Below are 21,512 nucleotides of genomic sequence, written 5' to 3'. Positions count from 1 at the left end.
CCTAGACGGAGCCTGCCCCAGAGTCGGGGTCAGTGTGCGGCCCATGTGGGGAGAGCCAGCTTGGTGCTGGGAGGAAAAGCGAGAAAGCATGCTTTCTACCTCCAGAGGGGGTGCTGGAGCTGGACAGGCAGCTCCTGTGCCCCGACCTGAGCCCTCCCTGGCGGTAGGCTTCGCTGGCTCTGCCCAGGATGTGCTTGGAGACCCTGAGCCCGTGAGCTGCAGATTGCCCAGATCATGCATCTCAGCCACTAGGAGGAACTGGCCAGGTGAGCAGCGTGTGTGGTCAAGGTAGGATGAGGACCCGTGATCACTAAGGCTCAGGTGCTCTGTCCCCAGCCAGCCAAGAAGAAGCGAAGGGCCCAGGTGATGGAGTTCTTCATCGACGTGGCCCGTGAGTGCTTCAACATCGGCAACTTCAACTCCCTTATGGCCATCATCTGTGAGTAGCAGGAGTGGGCGTGGGTGCCCAGCATGCGGGGTGCAAACCGGGCGTGCCTCTGAGCAGGGGGTAGGTGCCAGCTGGGTGCACATCCCCCTGGTAGAAGTCTGGGGGGTGCCCCTTTTGAGGCAAGCTCAGCCCCCTTAGGATGCTCGGTGAGGGCCTGGCAATGTGTCCCCAGATCCAGGGAGAGCGGGGGCCCCAAGCAGGCTCTGGTCACGGTGTGGGACCCGTGTGCTGGGAACTAAGATGGGGGGCCTGCACACACAGAAGCCAGGCCCACCCCAGTACAATGTCTACCCGCCATCTGACAGCTGAAGCTGCCACAGACCTAAGCCCTGGTCAGGGTGCAGCCTGAGAGACTGGGTCAGCTGGGGCCACACAGAAGGCTCCTGCCCGAGAGAGTGAGGGGACTGTGCAGCCCGGAGCAGCCATCCCCAGCTCAGCCCTCCCTCTTTCAGCTGGCATGAACATGAGCCCTGTCTCCAGGCTGAAGAAAACCTGGGCCAAAGTGAAGACGGCCAAGTTTTTCATCCTCGAGGTAAGCAAGGTTGTTGGTTGTCTGGGTGACACAGTCGTCCCTGACACAGCTGCCCAGCTGCATCCCTCTCTCCTTCCAGCACCAGATGGACCCAACAGGGAATTTCTGCAACTACAGGACAGCCCTGCGCGGGGCGGCCCACCGCTCCCTGACCGCCCACAGCAGCCGGGAGAAGGTAGGTCAGAGGTGTGCCCAGACTTCAAGGCTCTTCCCTGCTCTAGAGCAGCAAGGCCCAGGTCAGCCACATCAGGGAACCTGGATGCTGACTCCAGGGTCACGTGGTCCAACCCCCTGTGCTTCTACAGCATCTGTAGCCACGCCTCCTTGCCTGCAGGCCTCCGGTATGCGGAACCCATGACCTCCCCAAACAGATCAGCATACCCCCAAGCAGCTCTAACTGATAGGAAATGCTTCCTGATGGGGCTGCCCCCAGCCCCCAGGGGTTGTCCTCTCTGGAGGGCCGTGCAGAGGGAGACTTTTCCCTCTTCCACCCACCAGCCCTTCAGAGCCTGCAGGTCCCCCCTCCTCCACAGCCCCAAGCCCACCCTGCTGTATTCTGGTCTCCTGTTCCCTCCCCACTTGGGTCCCTTTGATCCCTGAACAACTCCATTTGTCAGAATCCCTTCTGTTTCAGATTAAAGTGTGGTTCCAAGTACACAGGGTCTTACACCTCCTTATTCTAAACTCAATACTTTCATTGATGTGGCCTCAGATCCCATTGACATTTCTGGCGATGAGTGACCCAAGCTCCTTGCTCACTAAAACTATCTTTTTCCAGGTTCTGTTCTTATACATTTGCATTGGGGGGCGAGAGGGGATCTTCGCTGACCACGATCAATTTTATTTCTCCTCCAATTTCTCCTCGTGACCTCTGACACAAGCCGTGCGCAGGCCTTGGGACGGCAGTGATCTCTCTCTCTCTCTCTGGCTTAAATCCTGTCGCCAGTGGTGCTTAGCGCTGTTCATCTCTGTGCACAGGAAACACCAAGGCTGGCTGGGCCTTCATTCTGGTCTCTTGTGGGAACTTGGTGGCATCAGGTCCCTGTGTGGCTTGTGGAGGTCTGTGTCCAGCTTGAGGGATAATAGAACAAGCCACCATTTCTTGAAGTTCGCAGTCACTCTGGGATTGTACTGGGTGGATACCAGTGGTCAGGTTTGGGGAGCTGGCTGAAATATGGACGCTCCTATCCAGTTGTCCCTTCCTATTCAGTCCATGAGCATTTCTGTACCTCTGCTCCCATGAGGGCTGAGTACGTGTGGGCAGCATTTGGTGAGGTGAGACCTCAAATCCCATGGCAGGTGAGCCTGTCCCCCATGAGCCAGGAAGCTGGAAAACCAGGGCAGAGGTTCAGGACCTCGCTTCACTGAGCACCTACCACATGAGGGCCACTTGACCTCCAGCCCTCATTTAATTCTAACAACTATTCTATGGGTGGATTTCAGCATGGCCATTTCCCACATTAGAAGACTGAGCCTCAGAGAGGAGGTCTCACTTGTCCAGTCACACAGCGAGTGGGCAGCAGAGCTGGGAGTCAGACTTCAGCCTGTCTGGCTCTGAATCTTATGGTCTTTGCATGCCATCGGGCTGCCTCCCGTTCCCAGGCACAGGCGCCGTGTGGCTGTCACAGGGGTACTGGCTGAGGGCCCCGGAGTTGGACTGTGGGGTAGGGGTACATAGCATTGACTGCGGCTTTTGGTCTCAGATGTTAGTCATGACACCGGCACTCCGTACTGTTTGTCTTCCATCTGAGACCATGGGGTCGAGGGAACACACTGGGTCTTCCTGTTCCTGCGCTCAGAGACCCTTCCAGCTCTGGGGTGCTGGGGTGCTATGCGTTTAGGTCTGATGCTGAAAGCGGTGGCTTACAGAGGTGTGTGTTTAGATTCATTGCATTCTCCTCTAATTTCTAGAGCGATGTGGACCATAGGCTAAGCCCACAGAAGCTGCTTTAAATGGATGGAAGGCTATAGGATAGATGGATGGATGGATGGATGGATGGATGGATGGATGGATGGATGGATGGATGGATAAAAGGAATGATACAAGCAAGGAAGGAAGGAAGGAAGGAAGGAAGGAAGGAAGGAAGGAAGGAAGGAAGGAAGGAAGGAAGAGGTTGCTCCCAGTGCCCTCAGCTGAAACTTGAAGGCCAGGAGGTCTCATAATTTGCCCTTTGCTTTCTTCCTGCCTGTGGCCGGCTCCTGTCTGTCCCACCCTCTCCCCACCCCACTCCCCGCCCCTATCTCTGTCACAGGCTCTACACAAGCTTTTCTGGGTGACATCCAGGCTGGGCTCGGTTCTGATGGAACTGCTCAGCTCTAGAAAGCAAGGGCAGTGGGTTTACAGTCATGCGTGAGACAAGGAGACCAGCAAGGACGCTAAAGCCTTATAGGATGGGTCTGGACCACGTGGCAGGAGTGGTGGGAGGTGCTCGTATATGGAAAATGATACTGCCCAGAGGACCAGCTCCCATGCCCCTGCCTCCAGGATGCCTGCACCAGGCCCCTGAGGAGCCGTCTGTCCACAGAGTCCCACTGCCCTTAATCCCGTCGTTTTCCCAGCACTTTTCCCCATTCCAACCCAGTTCGGCCATCATGTACTGACATGGGTCTGGGACTCAGCACCAGTGGTGAGGGTGGCGAGGCCACCTTCCATCCTGGCACAGTGAGGAAGAGGCAGGACAGGGACTCTGGGGCCGAGCCACCTGGGTCTTAATCCTGCCTCTGTTCCTTATTTGTTGTGGGAGCTTGTGAGAGTTACTTAACCTCTCTGGGTCTTGGCTCCCTCCTCAGTAAGGTAACAAGGACCCTGCTTCACAGGACTAGTGAGGACAAAATGCAATTCTGTGCATCACAGCTCTGCACAGTGAAGCCCTCAGGCCGCCACTGATGCCCCGTGACAGAGGTGTAAGTGGAGGCCCTTTGGGAGCCTAGGGGTAGCAACAACTCAATCTGTAGTTGTTCCCACAACTGTCTCCTGTTCCACTGGGGTCACAGATGAATGTGTCTGACACATCCTCACTGTCCCCCAAGCCCTGGCACCCAGCACAGAGAAGACCTGAGTGAATGCTGTGGAACTGACATAAATCTAGGGTGACCAGTTTCCCTGGGACTGCCCCAGTTTTAGAACCAAAAGTCATGCATCCCAGGAAACTCCTGGGTCCCGGGCACACCAGGCCATTGGTCTCCCTGCTAAATCTGGCTCTGGTCCTGGCCCTGATGGTCACTAGGCAGTGACCTTGGGCCAGGCCTGCCACTCCATGGGCCTCAGTTTCCCCATCTGCCCTGCCCAGCTGAGCCATCCGTGCTTCTGTGCTCTGCAGAGTGGTCGGCGTACAGGTCCTCTCCTCAAAGCCCTTGTCAACTTAGATGGGGGCGTGACCTCAGCAATCCCTGAGCCAGAAATGTCAGGGTCTGGTGCCCAGTCCCAGGATGATAGGCTGGACTGGCAGCACATGCCCAGCTCTGGAGCCCAAGGGCAGAGTGGGTATGTTAGGCTCCTGGGCCTGACGTAACGAAGCACACAAGCTGGGCAGTTTAGAATAGAACAGTGCCCTCCCCCAGTGCTGGAGGCCATAATCAGGGTGGGCAGGGCCATGCCCCCTCCCAGGCTCTAGGGAGGGTCTTTCCTGGCCTCTTCCAGCTTCTGGTGGCCTCAGGAGTTTCTTGGCCCGTGGCCACATCGCTCCCATCACTGTCTCCTTGTTCACATGGCCACCTTTCCTATTTGTGTCCAAATTTTCCTCTCTTTACAAGAACCCAGCATATCCAGTATGACCTTATCTTAACTTGATCTGTCTGAAAAGACTGTCCAAATAAGGCCTCGTTCATAGACATTGGGGTTTAGGACATCAACCAAAACAGCAGGGTAGAGCCAGCTAGTTCCCCAGGGTGGTCTGAGCTGTCAGCAGTGGTCTCCGTCCTCTAGGGGTTGGCAGAGCAGGGAGGGAGAAGCAAGACATCGAACAGTGAAGCACAGAGACACACCCCGCCCACCCCCCCACCTACCCCACCCCCCACACACACACACACACAGGCTGAGCTTGTCAGCCTGACCTCAGGAACCAGAGAGGGCATGTGCTGGGCCTCACCATCGTGCCGCAGATTTAGACCTGTAGCACCAAGACAGATATAATGACAAATTGTTAAATATACATGCATTAAAAAGGAGGCCACAAAATTTCATAGCAGATGACTCCCAATCCATAGGATTTAATGTGTGCTCAGCATGCGCTCTTCCTCCCAGCAGGAGATGGCAGAAATGTTTAAGGGGCACTGGGACTTTCACCAGCCCCACCACAGCGGGGAATGGCACTGTATACAGAAGGAGCTCAGTCAGCACTGGAGCCTGACGGGGGCTGGGAAGAAACAGTCTGGCCCCAGGGAAAGAAGGCCTGTGCCTCCTTTTTCTGGTTTCCACACTGCCCCCATCATGCACACTAAGTAGCCTATACCCCGTGCAGCCCCAAGGCCAAGGCTGAGGTTAGCCAACTGTGCCCTCAGTAGCATTTGAAGGCCCCAGGGCAGGTGGCTGCTGACAAGGGCTGACCTACCCCCTGTCCCTTCCAGATCGTCATTCCCTTCTTCAGCCTGCTCATCAAAGACATCTACTTCCTGAATGAGGGCTGTGCCAACCGCCTCCCCAATGGACACATCAACTTTGAGGTAGGGTTCAGGGCCCAGGGGGCAGGCGTGCCACCTGTTAGTCAGGACATAACAGCTCCCAGAGCAGGAGCACGGGCCTGAAGCACTGGACTAATGGGGACTCTGAGAGCGAGTGTAACCGTCCACCACCAACATCAGGGCAGGTTTATCGGGGTCTCCCCACCCACATCTGCCACAAGAGGAGACTGAGGCTCATGCAGCCATTGATCCCCAGTCCATGTGGGCCTCGTGCCCAGCACAGGTGAAGCAGATTCATTTTCGCCCTTGAGGAGCACCAGGTTGGTGAGAAACCCCACAGACCCACGAAGACAAGTGGTGAGGTTGTCAGGCTGTGACAGGCTGCACAGGAGCCCAGTTCCCCAGGGGTCAGGGAAGCCTCCCAAAGGAGGGGCCCTGAGCAACAGGAGGAAGTGGTCAGAGGGAGGTCGGAGTGGGCACAAAGAAAGAAAGACTTCTTCCTCTGCAGGCACTCACCACTGTCAGTGTCCCCTCCTCCAGGAAGCCCCCTTGGTCTCCCAGGTAGAGGGAAACCCATGCAAAATAGGCTGGACATTCCTTGGGCACAGTTCTCTAGTCCCTGAGCTCCTCAGAAGCCAAGCCAGGCTGCTCCACTCCATCTCTCGACCCCCCCACATGGGGCCACCCAGCGCACGTGGCTCTAAGTAGCTGATAGGTTAGGCATAGTGGGCGCCAGGCCCAGAAGAACTGAAGGCATGGGACAGTGACAGCAGGTGGTCACTGAGCGAGGCAGACCAAGCATGTGATGCGGCAGTGGGCATACTGCAGGAAGAAGGGGGCTCTTCTCCTACGGAAGGGCCAGCCCACCCTAGTGCTGGGCCCATCCAGCCTCCAACTTCTAGGGCAGTCAATCCTGGGCTGGCCCCTTGCTCTGTCTGAGCCTCAGTCTCTCTATTTATAGAACGGGGCTTCTACCACAACTGCACAGAGGAGCTGGGAGGACATGCTGTGATGCCCGCAAAGGGCTCTGCAGCTGTCCCCTGAGGACTGGGCCCACAGCAGCCTCCTGGGCCCTTCAGCCTCACACGGACACCCCAGTAGACCTCCACATGCTGCTCCCAGGCTTGGTCACCACTGAGGGCCAGCTTGGCTGGGGACGTCAGTCCACAGGAGGCCTGGGCCCTGAATCCCGAGAGCAGTTCAGGCTGGAGGTGACATGGAAGAGTCTGGGCTTGGGCAGGGCTGCAAGAACCTGCAGGCTGGGGAGCTCCCTCTCCAGCTGACCCTGTGACACACCAGTTGGGAACCCTGTCTTTTGCCTACTTGAATTGCTCTGCAAAGCCAAGGCTGGGGGTCCAGATTCAAGACTACAAGGTTCTCACGTGGTCCCAGATTCAGGGTGCAGTCAGTAGGGGTGGAGCCGGCCCAGGGTTGATCAAATAAGGCTCAGAGTGGGGCTCCCACCTAGTCATGACCTGATGCTGCTATTTTCTTAAAATCCTTCTTTAAAGTAGCACATTTTTAAAATTTAAATAATTGTATTTAAATTTTACTTAAATGAAATGCTACTTCAGTAAGTTTATTTAAATTTTACTTAAATACATTTATTTAAATTTATTTGCATGTTCTTTAAATAAACAAACTTGCCATAAGTAGGGATAACAACAAAAATAAATAGAATGAAACTGAAGGAATGCTCACCTCTAGCTAGAGGCATTGCCTGCTGAGGGCCGTAGCCCGAGCCCTGTCCCGACACAGGGGGCTGGTGAGCCCTAGGTGTCAGGTGCAGCTGATTCCTCAGAGGGGGTGACTGGAAGTGACGAATACCCAATACTGGTGGGTGATGCTGTCATTTATTGCCCCATGTTCCACCTTGCCCGTTTCAGAGGTGAAGAGAAAGGCCTTGCCAGGGCCTGCCCCACTCTTGCAGATGACATCCAGACCCTGGGAGTGTATCCATCTTGTGTCTCTATGACCCTGACAGAAATTTCTGGAGCTGGCCAAGCAGGTTGGAGAGTTTATCACATGGAAACAAGTGGAGTGTCCCTTCGAGCAAGACCCCATCATCACCCACTACCTGTACACCACCCCCATCTTCAGTGAGGACGGTAAGGTAGCTAGCCCCAGGCCGCACTGACCCCCCCGGGCCATGGGACTCTTGTGTGCCCTCTTAGTCATCTCACCATTCAGGGCCCCTGCCCTGAGCACGACACACCATGCCCACGTTTGCTGGCTTCGGGAGGAGCAGACAAGGCTGCATCCCGCTGGCCAGTTGCTTGTCACCCTGGAGCACTGGACAGGGCCTGAGGAGCTGCAGGTTGAACCTCCCAGAGCCAGGCTTCCCCTGGACACAGTTTGGAAGCTGTTGGGCATCGTAAATCTGGACCACCTTCTGTCTGACCCCACTGTCCTCTTCAAAACAGTGGGGGTGATGATAAGAACTGCCTTCCCAGAGTTCCCGTGGGGATGTCCTTCTAGCTGGTGTGAGTGTGCATGTGTATGTGATACACACCAGCGTCAGATGAGACAGCTCCAGAGCACTGTAAACGTCTGCCCCCTCCAGAAAATCAGCATCCCCACCTGCTCACTTCTCAGATATAAGATTTGCTAATGAATTTGCTAAGTGAGCGAAATTCAGGAGCCCCCTCCTCCAGGAACAGAAAGTGCTGAAGAAGCAAGTGGTCATCTGGGCCTGAGCCGATCTTCACTGTGGGGCAGTGTGGTCCCATGGTTAGCTGCTCCCTGGATCCAGCACCCCCGAGCCACGCTGGGCGACTCCCAGCCTGGCTTCTTGTCACGGCCAGCGTTTTACAAAGGGAACACACTCAGGGACAGGAGAACACATTCTGCCCAAAACAAAAAAATCAGGGGGAAGGATTTTTTAATGATTTTGCTTTCTAATTTTTCAACTTTCAACTTTGCCACTTTATGTTTTGTTTTTGGAGCTAGTAACTTTTTGGAGGGGGTCTCACCAGTATTTGGAGGCCTCCCTGCAATAAGCTCAGCAGCCTGATGAGTAAACCAACCTGGGCCACTCCCACCCCAGCAAGCTGTGTGACTCTGGGCAGGGTCTTCACCCTGAGTGACCCTCCCCTGCTACATCTGCAAAGTGGGGAACCTATACTTCCCAGGGTTGCAGTGAGAATCACTTGAGTTGGCAAAGCCCATAGGACTACACTCAATCAATACTAGTTGTGTTAGTTTCCTATTGGTACTGAAACAATTCACCACAAACTTGGTGGCTCAAAACAACACAAATTTATCCTCTTACAGTTATAGAGGTTAGAATCAGTTCCACTGGGCTGAAATCAAGGTGTTGGCAGAGCTCATTATTTCTGGAGGTTCTGAGGGGAGAATCATTTCCTGGCCTTTTACGACTTCTAGGGTTGCCTGTATTCCTGAGCTCATGGCCCCTTCCTCCACCTGCAAAGCACATCACTCCTACCTCTGCTTCTACCATCACATCATCTCTCTTCTGTGGTCAAGTCTTCCTCTGTATCACTCTTAGAAGGACACTTTGATCGCATTTAGGACCCACCTAGATAAGTTACCATCCCCAGATTCTTAACCACATCTGCAAAATCCCTTTTTTCTGTATAAGGTAACTTATTTACAGGTCCTGGGAATTAGGATCTGGATATCTCTGGGAGCCATTATTCAAACTACCACACTACTTATTACAGTGAGTGTTGTCATTAGCCAATAGAAATTGGGCAATAAAATGTGCCAAAGGCACATTTGAGAGAGGTAAGGGGAGTCTATGGGTAGGGAAGAGAATGACAGAAGGGCATTTCATTCACTCCTTCAGCCAACAGTATTTCTAAAGAGACTGCTGTGTGCCAGGTAGTGATTTGGCCATGAATATACAGATAAAACCCTGCCCCTTCTGAAGCACCATTAAAGAAGAGCATCTTCCATTTGACCCTCTCTTCTTTCTGTCCCTCCCCACCCCAAAGTGGAGAAAAGCAAGAGAAGGGACCTAAAATGTATTGAGCTCTGACTGGCTCAATCACAGCTTCTGAGAGAAGTCCCACCCTACCCTCAACTCCTGGCCTTCCTTGGAAGGGCCCACCTGGTGATCCACTCAGCCTTGGGTCTCCCTGAAACTCAATGAAAATATAGAAAGTCTCAGCAAAGAAACAGAAGATATAAGGAAGTGCCAAATGGAAATTTTAGAACTGAAAAATACAATAACTTAAATAAGAAAAACGGAGTGGATGGGCTCAGCTTCAGAATGGAGAGGACAGAAGAAAAAATCCGTGAGATCCAAGATAGAACAATAGAAATTATACACTCTGAACAACAGAGCCTCAGGGACTTAGGACTATAACAAAAGATCTAACACTCATGCCATCAGAGTCAGGAAAGGAGGAGAAAAGAGGACAGGGTTGAAAAGTTTTTGAAGGGGTAATGCCTGGAATATTCCCAGATTTAGAAAAGATATAAACCTACAGATTTAAGAAGCTGACTAAATCACAAAGAAGATAAACCCAAAGAAACCTGTACCAAGACACATTATAGCCAAACTTCTGGAAACTAAAGAGAAAAAAACCAAATCTTAAAAGCACCAAGAGAGAAATGACACTTTACCTATAAGAGAAAAACAATTCAAATGACATCAGATTCCTCATTAGAAACCACGGTAGACAGAGGCAGTGGCACATTTTTCAAGTGCTGAAAGAAAACAACTGTCAACTTACAATTCCATATCCAGTTAAAATGTCATTCAGGAGTTTACTACAGATAAATCAAAATGGAATTTTAGAAACTATTCAGGTAACCCACAGAAAGACAAGAAAGATAAAACAGAAACAACACAGAGAGAACAAACAGAAAACAAAAGAATAAAATAGTAAACTTAAGCTCTAATGTATCAATAATTATACTAAATGTAAATGGTTTGCATACACCAAATAAAAGACAGACATTGACTAGTAAATTAAAGAGCATAACCCAATTATATGTTGTCTATAAGAAGCTCATTTCAAACATAATGATATAGACAAGTTACAAAGTAAAAAGATGGGGAAACATTAATCAAAGGAAAGTGAGAATGGCAATATTAATATCAGCTAAAGTACATTTCAGAGGAAAGAAAATTTCCAGAGACAGAGAGGGACATTATATAATAATAAGAGGATCAATCGCTGAAGAAGACATAGCGATCCTAAATGTGAATCCACCAAACAACCGAGTTGCTAAATTTATGAAGCAAAATTGATAAAATTAAAAGGAGAAATAAATGGATCCACAATTATAGTTGGAGACTTCAACACCCCTCTCTCATAATTGACAGAACAACTAGACAGTAAATCAGCAAAGACATATGAGGTCAGACAATTAAGTTCGTGAACTCGTCCTAGAAAAGGTGCTACATACCTCATTGCTGAATATCACTATGGTCACCTTCGAAGTACTCCCCTTGGGAAGCTATGCACTGACGCCAGTGCCTAGTCCACCCTTCAAAGCAATTTTGGAACTCTTTTTCTGGAATGGCCATCAGAGCTGTCGTCGTATTACCCTTGATGTCCTGAATGTCATCAAAATGTCTTCCTTTCGATATTTCCTTTATCTTCAGGTAAAGAAAGAAGTTATGGGGGCCAGATCAGGTGAGTAGGGAGGGTGTTCCAATACGGTTATTTGTTTACTGGCTAAAAACTCCCTCACAGACAGTGCCATGTGAACTGGTGCATTGTCGTGAGCCATGAATTGGCGAAAAGTTCAGGTCATCTAACTTTTTCACACAGCCTTTTCATCACTTCTAAATAGTAAATGTGGGTAACTGTCCAGTTGGTACAAATTCATAATGAATAATCCCTTTGATATAAAAAAAGATTAGCAACAGCATTGCAACAAATTCGTGAACTTGTCAGCACTCGTAGAACTCACCAACACCATCAAATAATAGTGTATAATTACATTTATAGAACACTCCATACAATTACACATTTACAGAATACACATTTTTCAATTACTCACAGAACATATACCAAGATAGCCCATATCCTGAATTACATAAAACAAACTGCAGCAAATTAAAGTCATTGAAATCACACAGAGTTTATGCTCTAATCACAATGGAATCAAACTAGAAATCAGTAACACAGACAACAGGAAAATCTACAAACACTTAGAATCTAAACAACACACTTCTAAATAATCAAGTGTCAAAGAAGAAATGTCAAAGGAAATAAAAGAAAAATAATTGAACTAAATTAAAATACAATCAAAATTCAAAATTTGTGGATGCAGCTGAGAGGGAATTTTACAGCACTGAATACAAACTTTAGAAAAAAGGGAAAGTCTCAAATCAATCATCTATGTTCTCACCTCCAGCACCTAGAGAAAGAGAAGCAAAATAAACCCAAAGCCAGCAGAAGGAAGGAAATGAGAACATAGGAAAGCAGAAATCAATGAAACAGAAAAACAATAAAGTCAATTTTTAAAAGAGCTGGTTCTTTGGAAAGAACAATAAAATTGCATCCTCTAGCAAAGTACCTCTTGACAAAGAAAAAGCGAGAGAAGACAGAAATTACTAATATCAGGAATGAAGCAAGGTGTCACTACAAACTTTGCCAACATCAAAAGGCTAATAAAGAAATACTATGTACAAGTCTACACACATAAATTTGACAAGTTAGACAAAACACAAATTACCACAACTCAGCATAAAATACATCATTTGAATAGTTCTGTAACTATTTGAGGTGATTGAATTTGTAATTTAAAAACACCCAACAATAAAATCTCTAAGCCCCGATGGATACACTAGAGAATTCTATTAAACATTTAAAGAAGAATATGAATTCTGCATAATCTCTTTAAAAAAATAGAAAAAGAGGGAACTTCCCAATTCATTTTATGAAGCCAGTATTACCCTGATACCAAAACCAGACAAAGACAGCATAAAAAAAAAAATACAGACTCATGAATATAGTCACTCATGAATATAGATGCAAAAATTCCTTAACAAAATGTTAGCAAATAGAATTCGGCAAAGTGTAGAAATAATTACACATCATGACCAAATGGGTTTATTCCAGAGATGCAAGGCTATTCAATATGTGAGGCTATTCAATATCTGAAAATCAATCAACGTAATCCACCATATGAACAGGCTAAAGGAGGAAATTTTCTTGTTCATATCAATCGATGTAGAAAAAGCATTTGAAAATTTCAACACCCATGCCTGGGGAAAAATTCTCAGAAAAATAAGAATAGAGGGGAATTGATCAACTTCGTAAATTGTATCTATGAAACCCCTTCAGCAAACATTATATTTAATTGTGAAAGACTGAATGCTTTCGCACAAGGGGTGGTAATAAGAAAAGATATCCACTCTTGCCACTATTATTCAACATACCATGTTTCCCCGAAAATAAGACCGGGTCTTATATTAAGGTTTGTTCCAAAAGATGCATTGGGGTTTATGTTCAGGGGATGTCCTCCTGAAAAATCATGCTAGGTCTTATTTTCCGGTTAGGTCTTATTTTCAGGGAAACAGTAGTAACGGAAGACCTCATCTGTGCAATAAGGCAAGAAACGGAAATAAAGACATACAGATCAGAAAGGAAGAATTAACACAGTTCCTGTTTGCAGAATGTGAAAAAGAAAATCCCAAAGAATTTACAACAACTCCTAGAACTGAGTTCAGCAGAAGTTTCAGAATACAAGATAAACATGCAAAAATCTACTGTATTTGTACGTGCTAACAATGGCTAGGTGGACACCAAAATTAACAATACAATACCACTTATAATTGCTCAAAAAATGAAATAGGTGTAAATCTACTAAAACATGTACCAGGTTTATATGCTAAAAACTACACAATGCTGAAGAAAGAAATCAAAGAAGATCTAAACGAATGGGAAGATATGATCTGCATAAATTGGAAGACGCAACAAATTCTCTGCAAATTTAAGTGCAGGTTTAATGCAATTCCTACCAAAATCCCAGCAAGATTTTTTTTGTATCTATTGACAAGTTTATTCTAAAATTTATACAGAACAACAAAAGAACAAGAATAGCTGGAACGATTTTACAAAAAAAAGAAAAAAAGAATAAAATGGGAAGAATCTCTCTACCCAGTATTAAGGCCAATACCATATGGCCACAGTAATAGAGACAGTGTGGTGTTGGCAGGACAGACACATAGATCAATGGAACAGGATAGAAAACCCAGAAATAGACCCACACAAATATGCCCAGTGATTTTTGACAAAGGTGCAAAAGCAATTCAGTGGAGGAAAGATAGCCTTTACAAAAAATGGTGCTGGGGCATTTGGACATCCATAGGCCAAAAACAAAATGAACCTCAACCTAAGTCTTACACTTTATAAAAAAAATCAACTCAAGATGGATCACAGACTCAAATGTTAAATGTAAAACTATGAAAAAAGCAGAGAAAATATTCAGGATGTAGAACTGGACAAAGAGTTTCTGATAAAACGAGATATGCAACTATTATACGAGTATGACTCAGCAATTGTACTCCTGGGCACTTATTTACTCTAGAGAAATGAATAGTCATGTTCATACAAAAACCCGTGCACCGATGTTTATAGCAGCTTACTTTGTTATAGTCAAACATTGGGGACCACTCAGATACCCTTCAGTGGGTGAAAGGTTAAACAAACTGTGGAGAACACGCAGCATGGAACACTAGTCAGCAGCAAGTAGGAGTGAAGTTTGGTATTACAACACGATGAATCTCCAATACAATTCCACTGAATGACAAGAGCCAGGTCCAAAAGATTAACATACTGGTTAATTCCATTTATATCATATCCTCGAAATAACAAAACATAGACACGGAGAACAGATCAGGGATTGCCAGGGGTTAAGAACGAGGTGGAGATGGGAGGAAAGTGGGTGAGGCTATAAAAGGCAACATAGGGTCCTTGTGGTGAGGGATGTTCTGTGTCTTGACTGTATCAGCGCCAACATCCGGTGCCCAGTGGTGACCTATCTTATAGTTTTGCAAGTGGCTGCCATTGGGAGGAACTGGGTAAAGCGTACATGGATCTCTCTGTATTATTTCTTAGAACTGCATATGAATTCTCTCCCAACCACAAGTTTAATTTTAAAATAAAAAAGCAGGTCAGTCTCTGGGTGTAGAGCAGGTTATTATCATCGACCATAATTGTGTAATTTCACTTCATTTTCTGACTAGGTCTTTATCTGGCTTCCTACGAAAGTGAGAGCCCAGAGAACCACACAGAAAAAGAGAGGTGGAAAACTCTCAGGTGAGTCTGTGCCAAGACAGGGTCGAGGGAGGACGTGGGGTACCTGGGGCCAGAGGGGGGCCGAGGGGCTTCATCAGTACCCCAGTCATCAGCACCCCAGTCATCAGCCTCTAGGGAGCCCCGCCAGCCCATGACGAGAGGGCAGTTCAGGCCAGAGTCTTGGGAGGGGGCAGAGCTCCAAGGCTGGGTAGGAGAGGCGGCTGGGACCACAAGGCCCCTCGGCTAGTGGCTGCCTCTGTGGGTGATCAGCTGTGTGTCCTAGGGCTCGGAACCCCCAGTCCACATTCTTATGTGAGAAAGTGAGGCACATACCTCCTTCTGCTCAGAGATGATCCACAGCGGAGGCCTGAGCCAAGGGCATTGCATGACACCCCTGTAGGTGGCAGGCACCTGCTGAGAAGGTGACATGCTGGAGGGAAGTTTAACCAGTCTGGGCCCATTTAAATCTACAGGTCTTCTATTTTGGGGAAGACGTGAGGAATGCAGGGAAGGCCTGGGCACCTTGCTGCTTTGCAGACCGTGACCCCGTGGCCTGGTGCCCACCACAGTGACCACACGGCTCTGGAGGACTTCCTCTGCCTTTTGTGGAGCCTCAGCCCTGGCGGGGCCCAGGACCTCCAGACATGTGGGTGACACGAGCCTCGGGACGGTGGCGGTCACATTGCTGGTCAGTCTGTCCATCCTCGACAAGGACCTACTCTCACTGGGTGACTCGTTCCGTGGAAGCTGGCACCCAGTCTGCCGCCAGGTGGCTTGGGAGCCTCCACATCCCCAGCAGGTCACAGTGACGAGAGAGGGGCCAGAGCCCACCAGTGGCCTCTGCCGTTCTACAGATGGCTCCTCTCCTGCCCCTTGAGATGGGTTGGTTTCTGCAGCTCCATGCACTCCCTTTCTGGACCATGCTGGCATCAGGGGATAGCTTTCTGGGGACAACGGGGATGCTGGTCAGCAGGACAAATTTGAGTCACAGAGTTGACAACATGTACAGTACATTTAAACTGTAGAGTTGGTATAAACACATTCGTACACACCCCGAATATTCACGTCCACATCTCCTCTCACAGTGGGCGTCTGCAAGGATTCAGGCCTGGGAATGGTGGCCTTGGATCGGGAAGGGGACACAGTGGCCATTTCCACTCCGTAGACCCCAGGCCATGCTGTCAGGGCCTAGTGTGTAGTAAGTGCTCGATAAACCTCCGCTGAACAGATACCGACAGCCCTGCGAGTGGCCAGACGCCTCTCTTGTTGGGGGTGTGGAGAGAAGGGGGAGTGATGAAGGTGGGGAAGAACCCTCAGCCTACCATGAGGCTCCTCCTGTGGGGTCCCCATCAGCCCGCACACAGTGGGTTAAGTTTCTGTGCCGGGAAGATGAGCTGTGGAGCTGCTGAGCTCTCACCTGGCATGTGGCCAGGACCCCCAGCTAGGAAGTCAGGGAGTGTGATGTGCACCCCCATTCCTGGCCAGGACCTGCTAGGTGGAGGGCAGTGTACTGGGGGGCCGCATCAGGCCCCTCAGGGGCTGAGCCCCACCCACAGCATGGCCTCTCCCATCTGAGGGACAGGCAGAGACAAGGCAATCCAGGTGTCTCCCCCAGCTCAGGGAACTCTGCCTGGGGAACCCGGGACCTCAGCAAGGCCCCGAAAGGGCCCAGAAGCCTGACAGAGGTGTGGGATGCTGCATGTAAGGCTTCAGCAGGATCTGCTCTGCGCCCGACCAGCCCACCCCTTTCCATCTGAGACCCCAGAGACGGTGAGTAGTTCAGGGAGTGGTGGCAGCGCAGGCACTGGGCGTTAGCTGAGAGCAGGCTCCGCCCCACCTCGCACCACACCCAGCTCCTGAGGGGTCCTGGGCGGAGCCTTGGGACCGAACCCAAGGAGTCCTGGGGGTCCCAGGAGCTGGCTAGAAGCATCTCCTCATCCTCTCATCCCCGCACAGCACGCTCCCTCAGTGCTTGGCCTTCCCTGGGGCAACATTAGACGGGGCCCTGGCAGATGTCAGCAAGGACTGTCCCTGCCTCATGGTCACACTGAGAGCTGCCTGTCAGGAGCAGGGACAAGTGACACAAAAGGAGTTAGTGTCCTTGGATGGCAGCTCCAAGTCTGATGCTCCTGGAGCTCTGGGAATCCTGCCCAGGGCCCAGCTCCCACCAGAGGAGGCTGTCTGCTAACCCAGTGACAGGGAGAAAGGACACTGGAGGGGACTCCCAGCCCACCCCAAAGTCCCAGGCCTTGCTGGTCATCTGGCTCCATCTTCTTATTCCTGCGCAACTCATGCAGGGGCCTGTGAGGAAACCCCAGAATGCTGAGCTTCGGAGTCAGCAGGTGAGTTCCGAGAGACCTGAGGCAGCTGGCCACAGTGCCCTCCCCTGCCTCATTTAATCCTTCATTCTGGCCCAAGATCCCAGCTCCCTCTCCAAAGCCAGCCCTCAGGTGCCTCCCACAGCCACGCTCCCGGCAGCCAAAGCCCAACTCAGTCTTCTCTGTCTCCTGCAGGAGATTGCAGCAGCCTTCCCCAGGCTGTGAGGGCATGACGGAAGGATGCCAGAAAAAGCGGTGCAGGGCTTTTAGTTGAAGCTCCAGTGGTTAGATGGAGAGGCAGGTCAAGCTTGTCGGTGCTAACAGAGTATAGTTGGCACTGCTACCCCCAGGCCTGCAGCCCCAATGCAAAGGAAACATTGTGGCCTTGCACATGCTGTTCTCAGTGCCTGGTATTCTGTTCCCCACCTTGTCAATCTAGTCAGAGATGCAGCCTCTTGGGAGGGATTCCTGACATGTAACCCCTTCCTCAACACCTGCTCCTTCCAGCCTGCCAGCCTTTCGGTGACCCAATGCAGAATGGGTGTCAGGGCAGGATGGTGACATGAGGCCTGGGCTCACCCCCATTTGGGGGAGGGTGTAGGACAAGAAGAAAGAGGCAGCCTATAACCAGCCCCACAGAAAACGTAGGGCCAAGGGGACTCAAGGTGGTGCATTTGTGTCTCAGGTTTATGCAAGGGGCCCTTGAACCTGCTCTCCACCTCTCTGTACAGCTGCTGGGTGCCAGGCCCTAGTGCAGCCAGGAGAGCCTTCCCTCAGTGGACCCCAGCAGACACCCAGGTGGGAATCATGGTGCCCTTTCTCTGGGTGCAGCCTTGAAGCCCAGAGAGGGATGGTGCCCTGCTCAGAGCCACACAGACGGTTCCTTAACCACAAGAAGCCTGTCCATCCTGCCTGGCAACCCGCCAGGGCAGGACCCTGGTCACCCCAGGGCAGATCTCAAACGCATGGCCAAAGTTGCCCCAGGGACCCTTTCCTTGCACAGGCCCCTTTGTTCTGCCACCCTGGTCAGATGGCCCACAGGGCCCCAATGGGCGGGGCCTACACCTGTGGAGCAGGTGTCAGCAGCACCCAAGACGGATGCCCCCGAGGCGCGGCTCAATGCCAGATGACGCAACCTGAACACGCAGCGCAGGGTTTGAAGCTGCCAGCTCAGGGACATGTCAGGTGCCTGGGCCCCAGGGCTCCAAGGCACCCTACTGTGCCCAGGAGGCCAGGGAAGAGCTATGGCTGTGGTCTGTCCTTCGGAGCCTGGCACTTCTTTCCTGAGCCCTCCAGGGAGGGAAGAGTGGGGAGTCGGGGGACAGGAAGACCTCCCTAACTGGGATTTGCTTCAGAAGCCCCAGGCATGGGGCTTCTGATTCATTCTCACATGGGTGATCCAGGAGTCCTCTGACGCCCTTTCCCCATATTTCTGCACCATTGGAGAACCCTGGACCATCCCCTATACCCCACAGTTCCCTGGGAGGGCATCTCATCACAACCAGCGACTTATCCCAGGAACCCAGCCACATCCAGGCCTCTGTGGAAGCCTGTCCATCCTGCCTGGCAACCCTCCAGGGCAGGACCCCGGTAACCCCAGGGCAGATCTCAAACGCATGGCCAAAGTTGCCCCAGGGACCCTTTCCCTAACAAACGGCGCCAGGATGGCCCCTCGTCCCTCAGGCCTCTCAGGCAGGCATCAGGCCTCAGGTACTGTGTCCCAACACCTTGCCAGAGCTCCTATTGTCCAGGACCGAACCAGGTCCAATTACTCAGTTGTTGCCAGCCAAACGACAACACCAAGACAATTTTATGAAAAGATTTTATTGTCTCTATTGTGAGGCAGCAAACAAGGACACACAGAAGGTCACTTTCAAAGCAGCGTGTCCCTGAACAAAGGTTCGGATTCGTCCTTATTCAGGGAAATCATACATAAACATCAAGGTGAGCTTTGTCACTGCATGAATAGGTGGGGACAGTCCTGCTCACATGCATTTAGAAAACATGGGTCTACATACATCGCAGATTCAGAAATGGTGGACAATCTCTGCCCCTAGGACAAAACAGTAGCATTATAATGAGGGTATAAGATAAGAGAACAGTTCATGAGGAGGTCACTACAGGGTCTTCCAAGCCCTTCTGCCTGCCTCACGCAGTTCCAGTCAAATCAGCCCCCTGGTCCTGCAAATCATCCTGGGCTTGCTCCTGAAAACCAGCTCTGGCAACCGTCAATGCCAGGGATGACACAGGCATGGAAGGAAGTTTACCTAATTAAGTCTCAGCCCTCCTGTTAAACTCTGAGCTAATTACAGCATATGGTCACACAAACCTTATAATACCTAGGGTCATCTAAGTGGGTCTACAGGTTAATCTAAGCAAAGTTATGAATTCCAAGTAAAAGTTAGTCTGTGCTAAGCTACCCCACAGGCTGTATATATAGGTCAGGTTACAATATGAGGTTCTCGAGGGAGGGACACCCCACCCACAGCACCCCAAGCAATGCCCTCCACAGTTTCTAACTCTCCACTGATACGCCCATTAATGCTCATGGGCCCAGAAGTCACATAACAGTCAAGAGCCACAGTCGGGGTGTGCCTCAGCTAAAAGCTCCATTTCACCCCCAAACTCAAATACTCTGTCATGAGTGCCTAGCCCGAGGCTTAGCACTTTACACTCAGCCTGACAAACCACACAATGTCGATGCTGTCACAATTCCCCATGGCCAGTGAGGGTATGGAAGCTCAGGAAAGAAATGCCACTGCCCGAGGACACCAGCTCCCGGGGCTCGGCCTGGGCCCCAGGTCTCTGGCCTCCAGAGCTCTGTTGTTGAGGGTGCTCAGAAGCCAACGAGGACCGACTGACCACCTGTTCTCCCCACAAGCACATATACAGTGACACACGTCTTTACTCCCCTCCTGCCCCCCATCTTAGGAGGGTCTGTGAGCCCCTGGTATCCTCTGGTGCTTCAGGAGTGTCCTGCAGTGTCTCATATGTGTTCAATACAAAACCTCCCCCTGCCCCAGTTCCCCTACTGCACATACCCCCACCCCCCCACCACGGGCCCTGCCAGGCAAAGCCCTGCCTTGTCCCCAGCAATAGAAGAGAGCAGGCCTAACTCCCCATCATGCCATCCTTTGTCACCAGGCACCTGAGCCTCAGGTCTACTGCACAGCGTCCTCAGTGAAACGGCTCCATGTTCATCCCCAGGATTCAGATGAGGTCCTGGGCCAGGACACAGATCCAACAGGAAGAACTTAAAATGCATGCACAGGAGGCCTCGAGGCTACAGCTGGGTTCCTGCCTACAGGCTGAACAGGGCCCCTGACACCACATTCCTTTGGTATCTGACCCTGGGCCTCCAAGCAGGACCAGAGAGGTGGGAAGATTAACTGGGACTGAACAGACCTGAAGCATAAGCCAGAGCCCCCACTGCTGGCCAACAGACCTCACCGAGTGGGCAAGCTGGGAGAAGAGTTCAGCACACAGCAGGACACAGGAACCCAGTGAGTGGGGCAGAGAGCAATGGCAGGAAAGACCAGCAGAGGCCAAGTGGTGGAAGGCCCCACTGGGCGGACCAAGGAGCTTGAAGTTTACCCTGAAGGCTGGGGGGTGTAGGTGGAGGGACACTAAAGAATTTAGGGGGTACGTGATTATTCATTCTATGTGTCAACTTGACTCAGCCATGGGGTGCCCAGGCATTTGTTCAAACAGTTTTCTGGGTGTGTGTATGTGTGAGGGCGCTTCTGGGTGAGATTCACATTTGAACTGGTGAGCTCAGTAAAGCAGGTTGCCCTCCCCAGTGTGGATGGGCCTCATCTAGTCAGGGGACTGAACAGAACAAAAGGTGGAGTAAAGAAGAATTAGCTCTCTCTGCCTGACGATTTTCGATTGACGATTTTCGATTTTCGAGCAGGGACATGGTTCTTCTCCTGCATTTGGCCTGGAATTTCCGTCACTGGCTCTCCTTGATCTCCAGCTTGCACACAGCAGACCCTGGAACTTCTCAGTCTCCACAACTGTGTGAACCAATTCCTTATAATAAATGTCCATCTGTCCATTCTCTCTCTTTCTCTTTGTCCCTCCCTCCCTCTTTCACCTATTGATTCCTCTGGAGAACCCAGACTAATCCAGGGGTAACACAGGTCAGTTCTAGAAAGATTTCTCTGATAACTTTTAACCCAATAATTCTACTTTTATAAATTATCCTAAGGAAAAAATCCAAGATTAGCACAGTATTTGCATAACAGAGAAGTAAGTAATGATCACATTACTCCAGTTCGCTGACAGCAAGTGGGTTGTGCTCCCCAGCCCAGCCCAGACCCTGGCGAGCCCCCACCTGCTGAGGAGTCACACCTGAACAACAGGATTTT

At 50.5% G+C, this 21,512-nt stretch overlaps 1 protein-coding gene across 11 annotated transcripts in view; it reads left to right on the top strand.

The window, feature by feature from the left end:
- Nucleotides 1–21,197, top strand: part of RASGEF1C (RasGEF domain family member 1C) — an 86,564-nt gene extending 65,367 nt beyond the window's left edge. For 4 of the 11 annotated variants that reach the window (XM_074313345.1, XM_074313343.1, XM_074313346.1 and 1 more), the window contains 7 exons: nt 337–439; nt 901–980; nt 1,060–1,155; nt 5,547–5,642; nt 7,585–7,708; nt 14,773–14,845; nt 15,298–21,197. In XM_074313345.1, the coding sequence (XP_074169446.1) occupies nt 337–439; nt 901–980; nt 1,060–1,155; nt 5,547–5,642; nt 7,585–7,708; nt 14,773–14,845; nt 15,298–15,322 (597 nt within the window). In that variant the 3' untranslated portion in view covers nt 15,323–21,197. Of the gene's footprint in view, nt 1–336; nt 440–900; nt 981–1,059; nt 1,156–1,314; nt 1,605–5,546; nt 5,643–7,486; nt 7,709–14,772; nt 14,846–15,297 lie in introns of those variants that run through there. The other 7 variants (XR_012489749.1, XR_012489750.1, XR_012489748.1 and 4 more) reach the window with 7 other exon arrangements.
- Nucleotides 21,198–21,512: the final 315 nt, after the last annotated feature.

The sequence above is a fragment of the Rhinolophus sinicus genome, linkage group LG10 (genome assembly GCF_036562045.2).
Source record: "Rhinolophus sinicus isolate RSC01 linkage group LG10, ASM3656204v1, whole genome shotgun sequence".
Lineage (NCBI taxonomy): Eukaryota > Metazoa > Chordata > Mammalia > Chiroptera > Rhinolophidae > Rhinolophus > Rhinolophus sinicus.
Note: the sequence above shows the minus strand (reverse complement) of the source record. Positions and strands in the feature narration are given on the sequence as shown.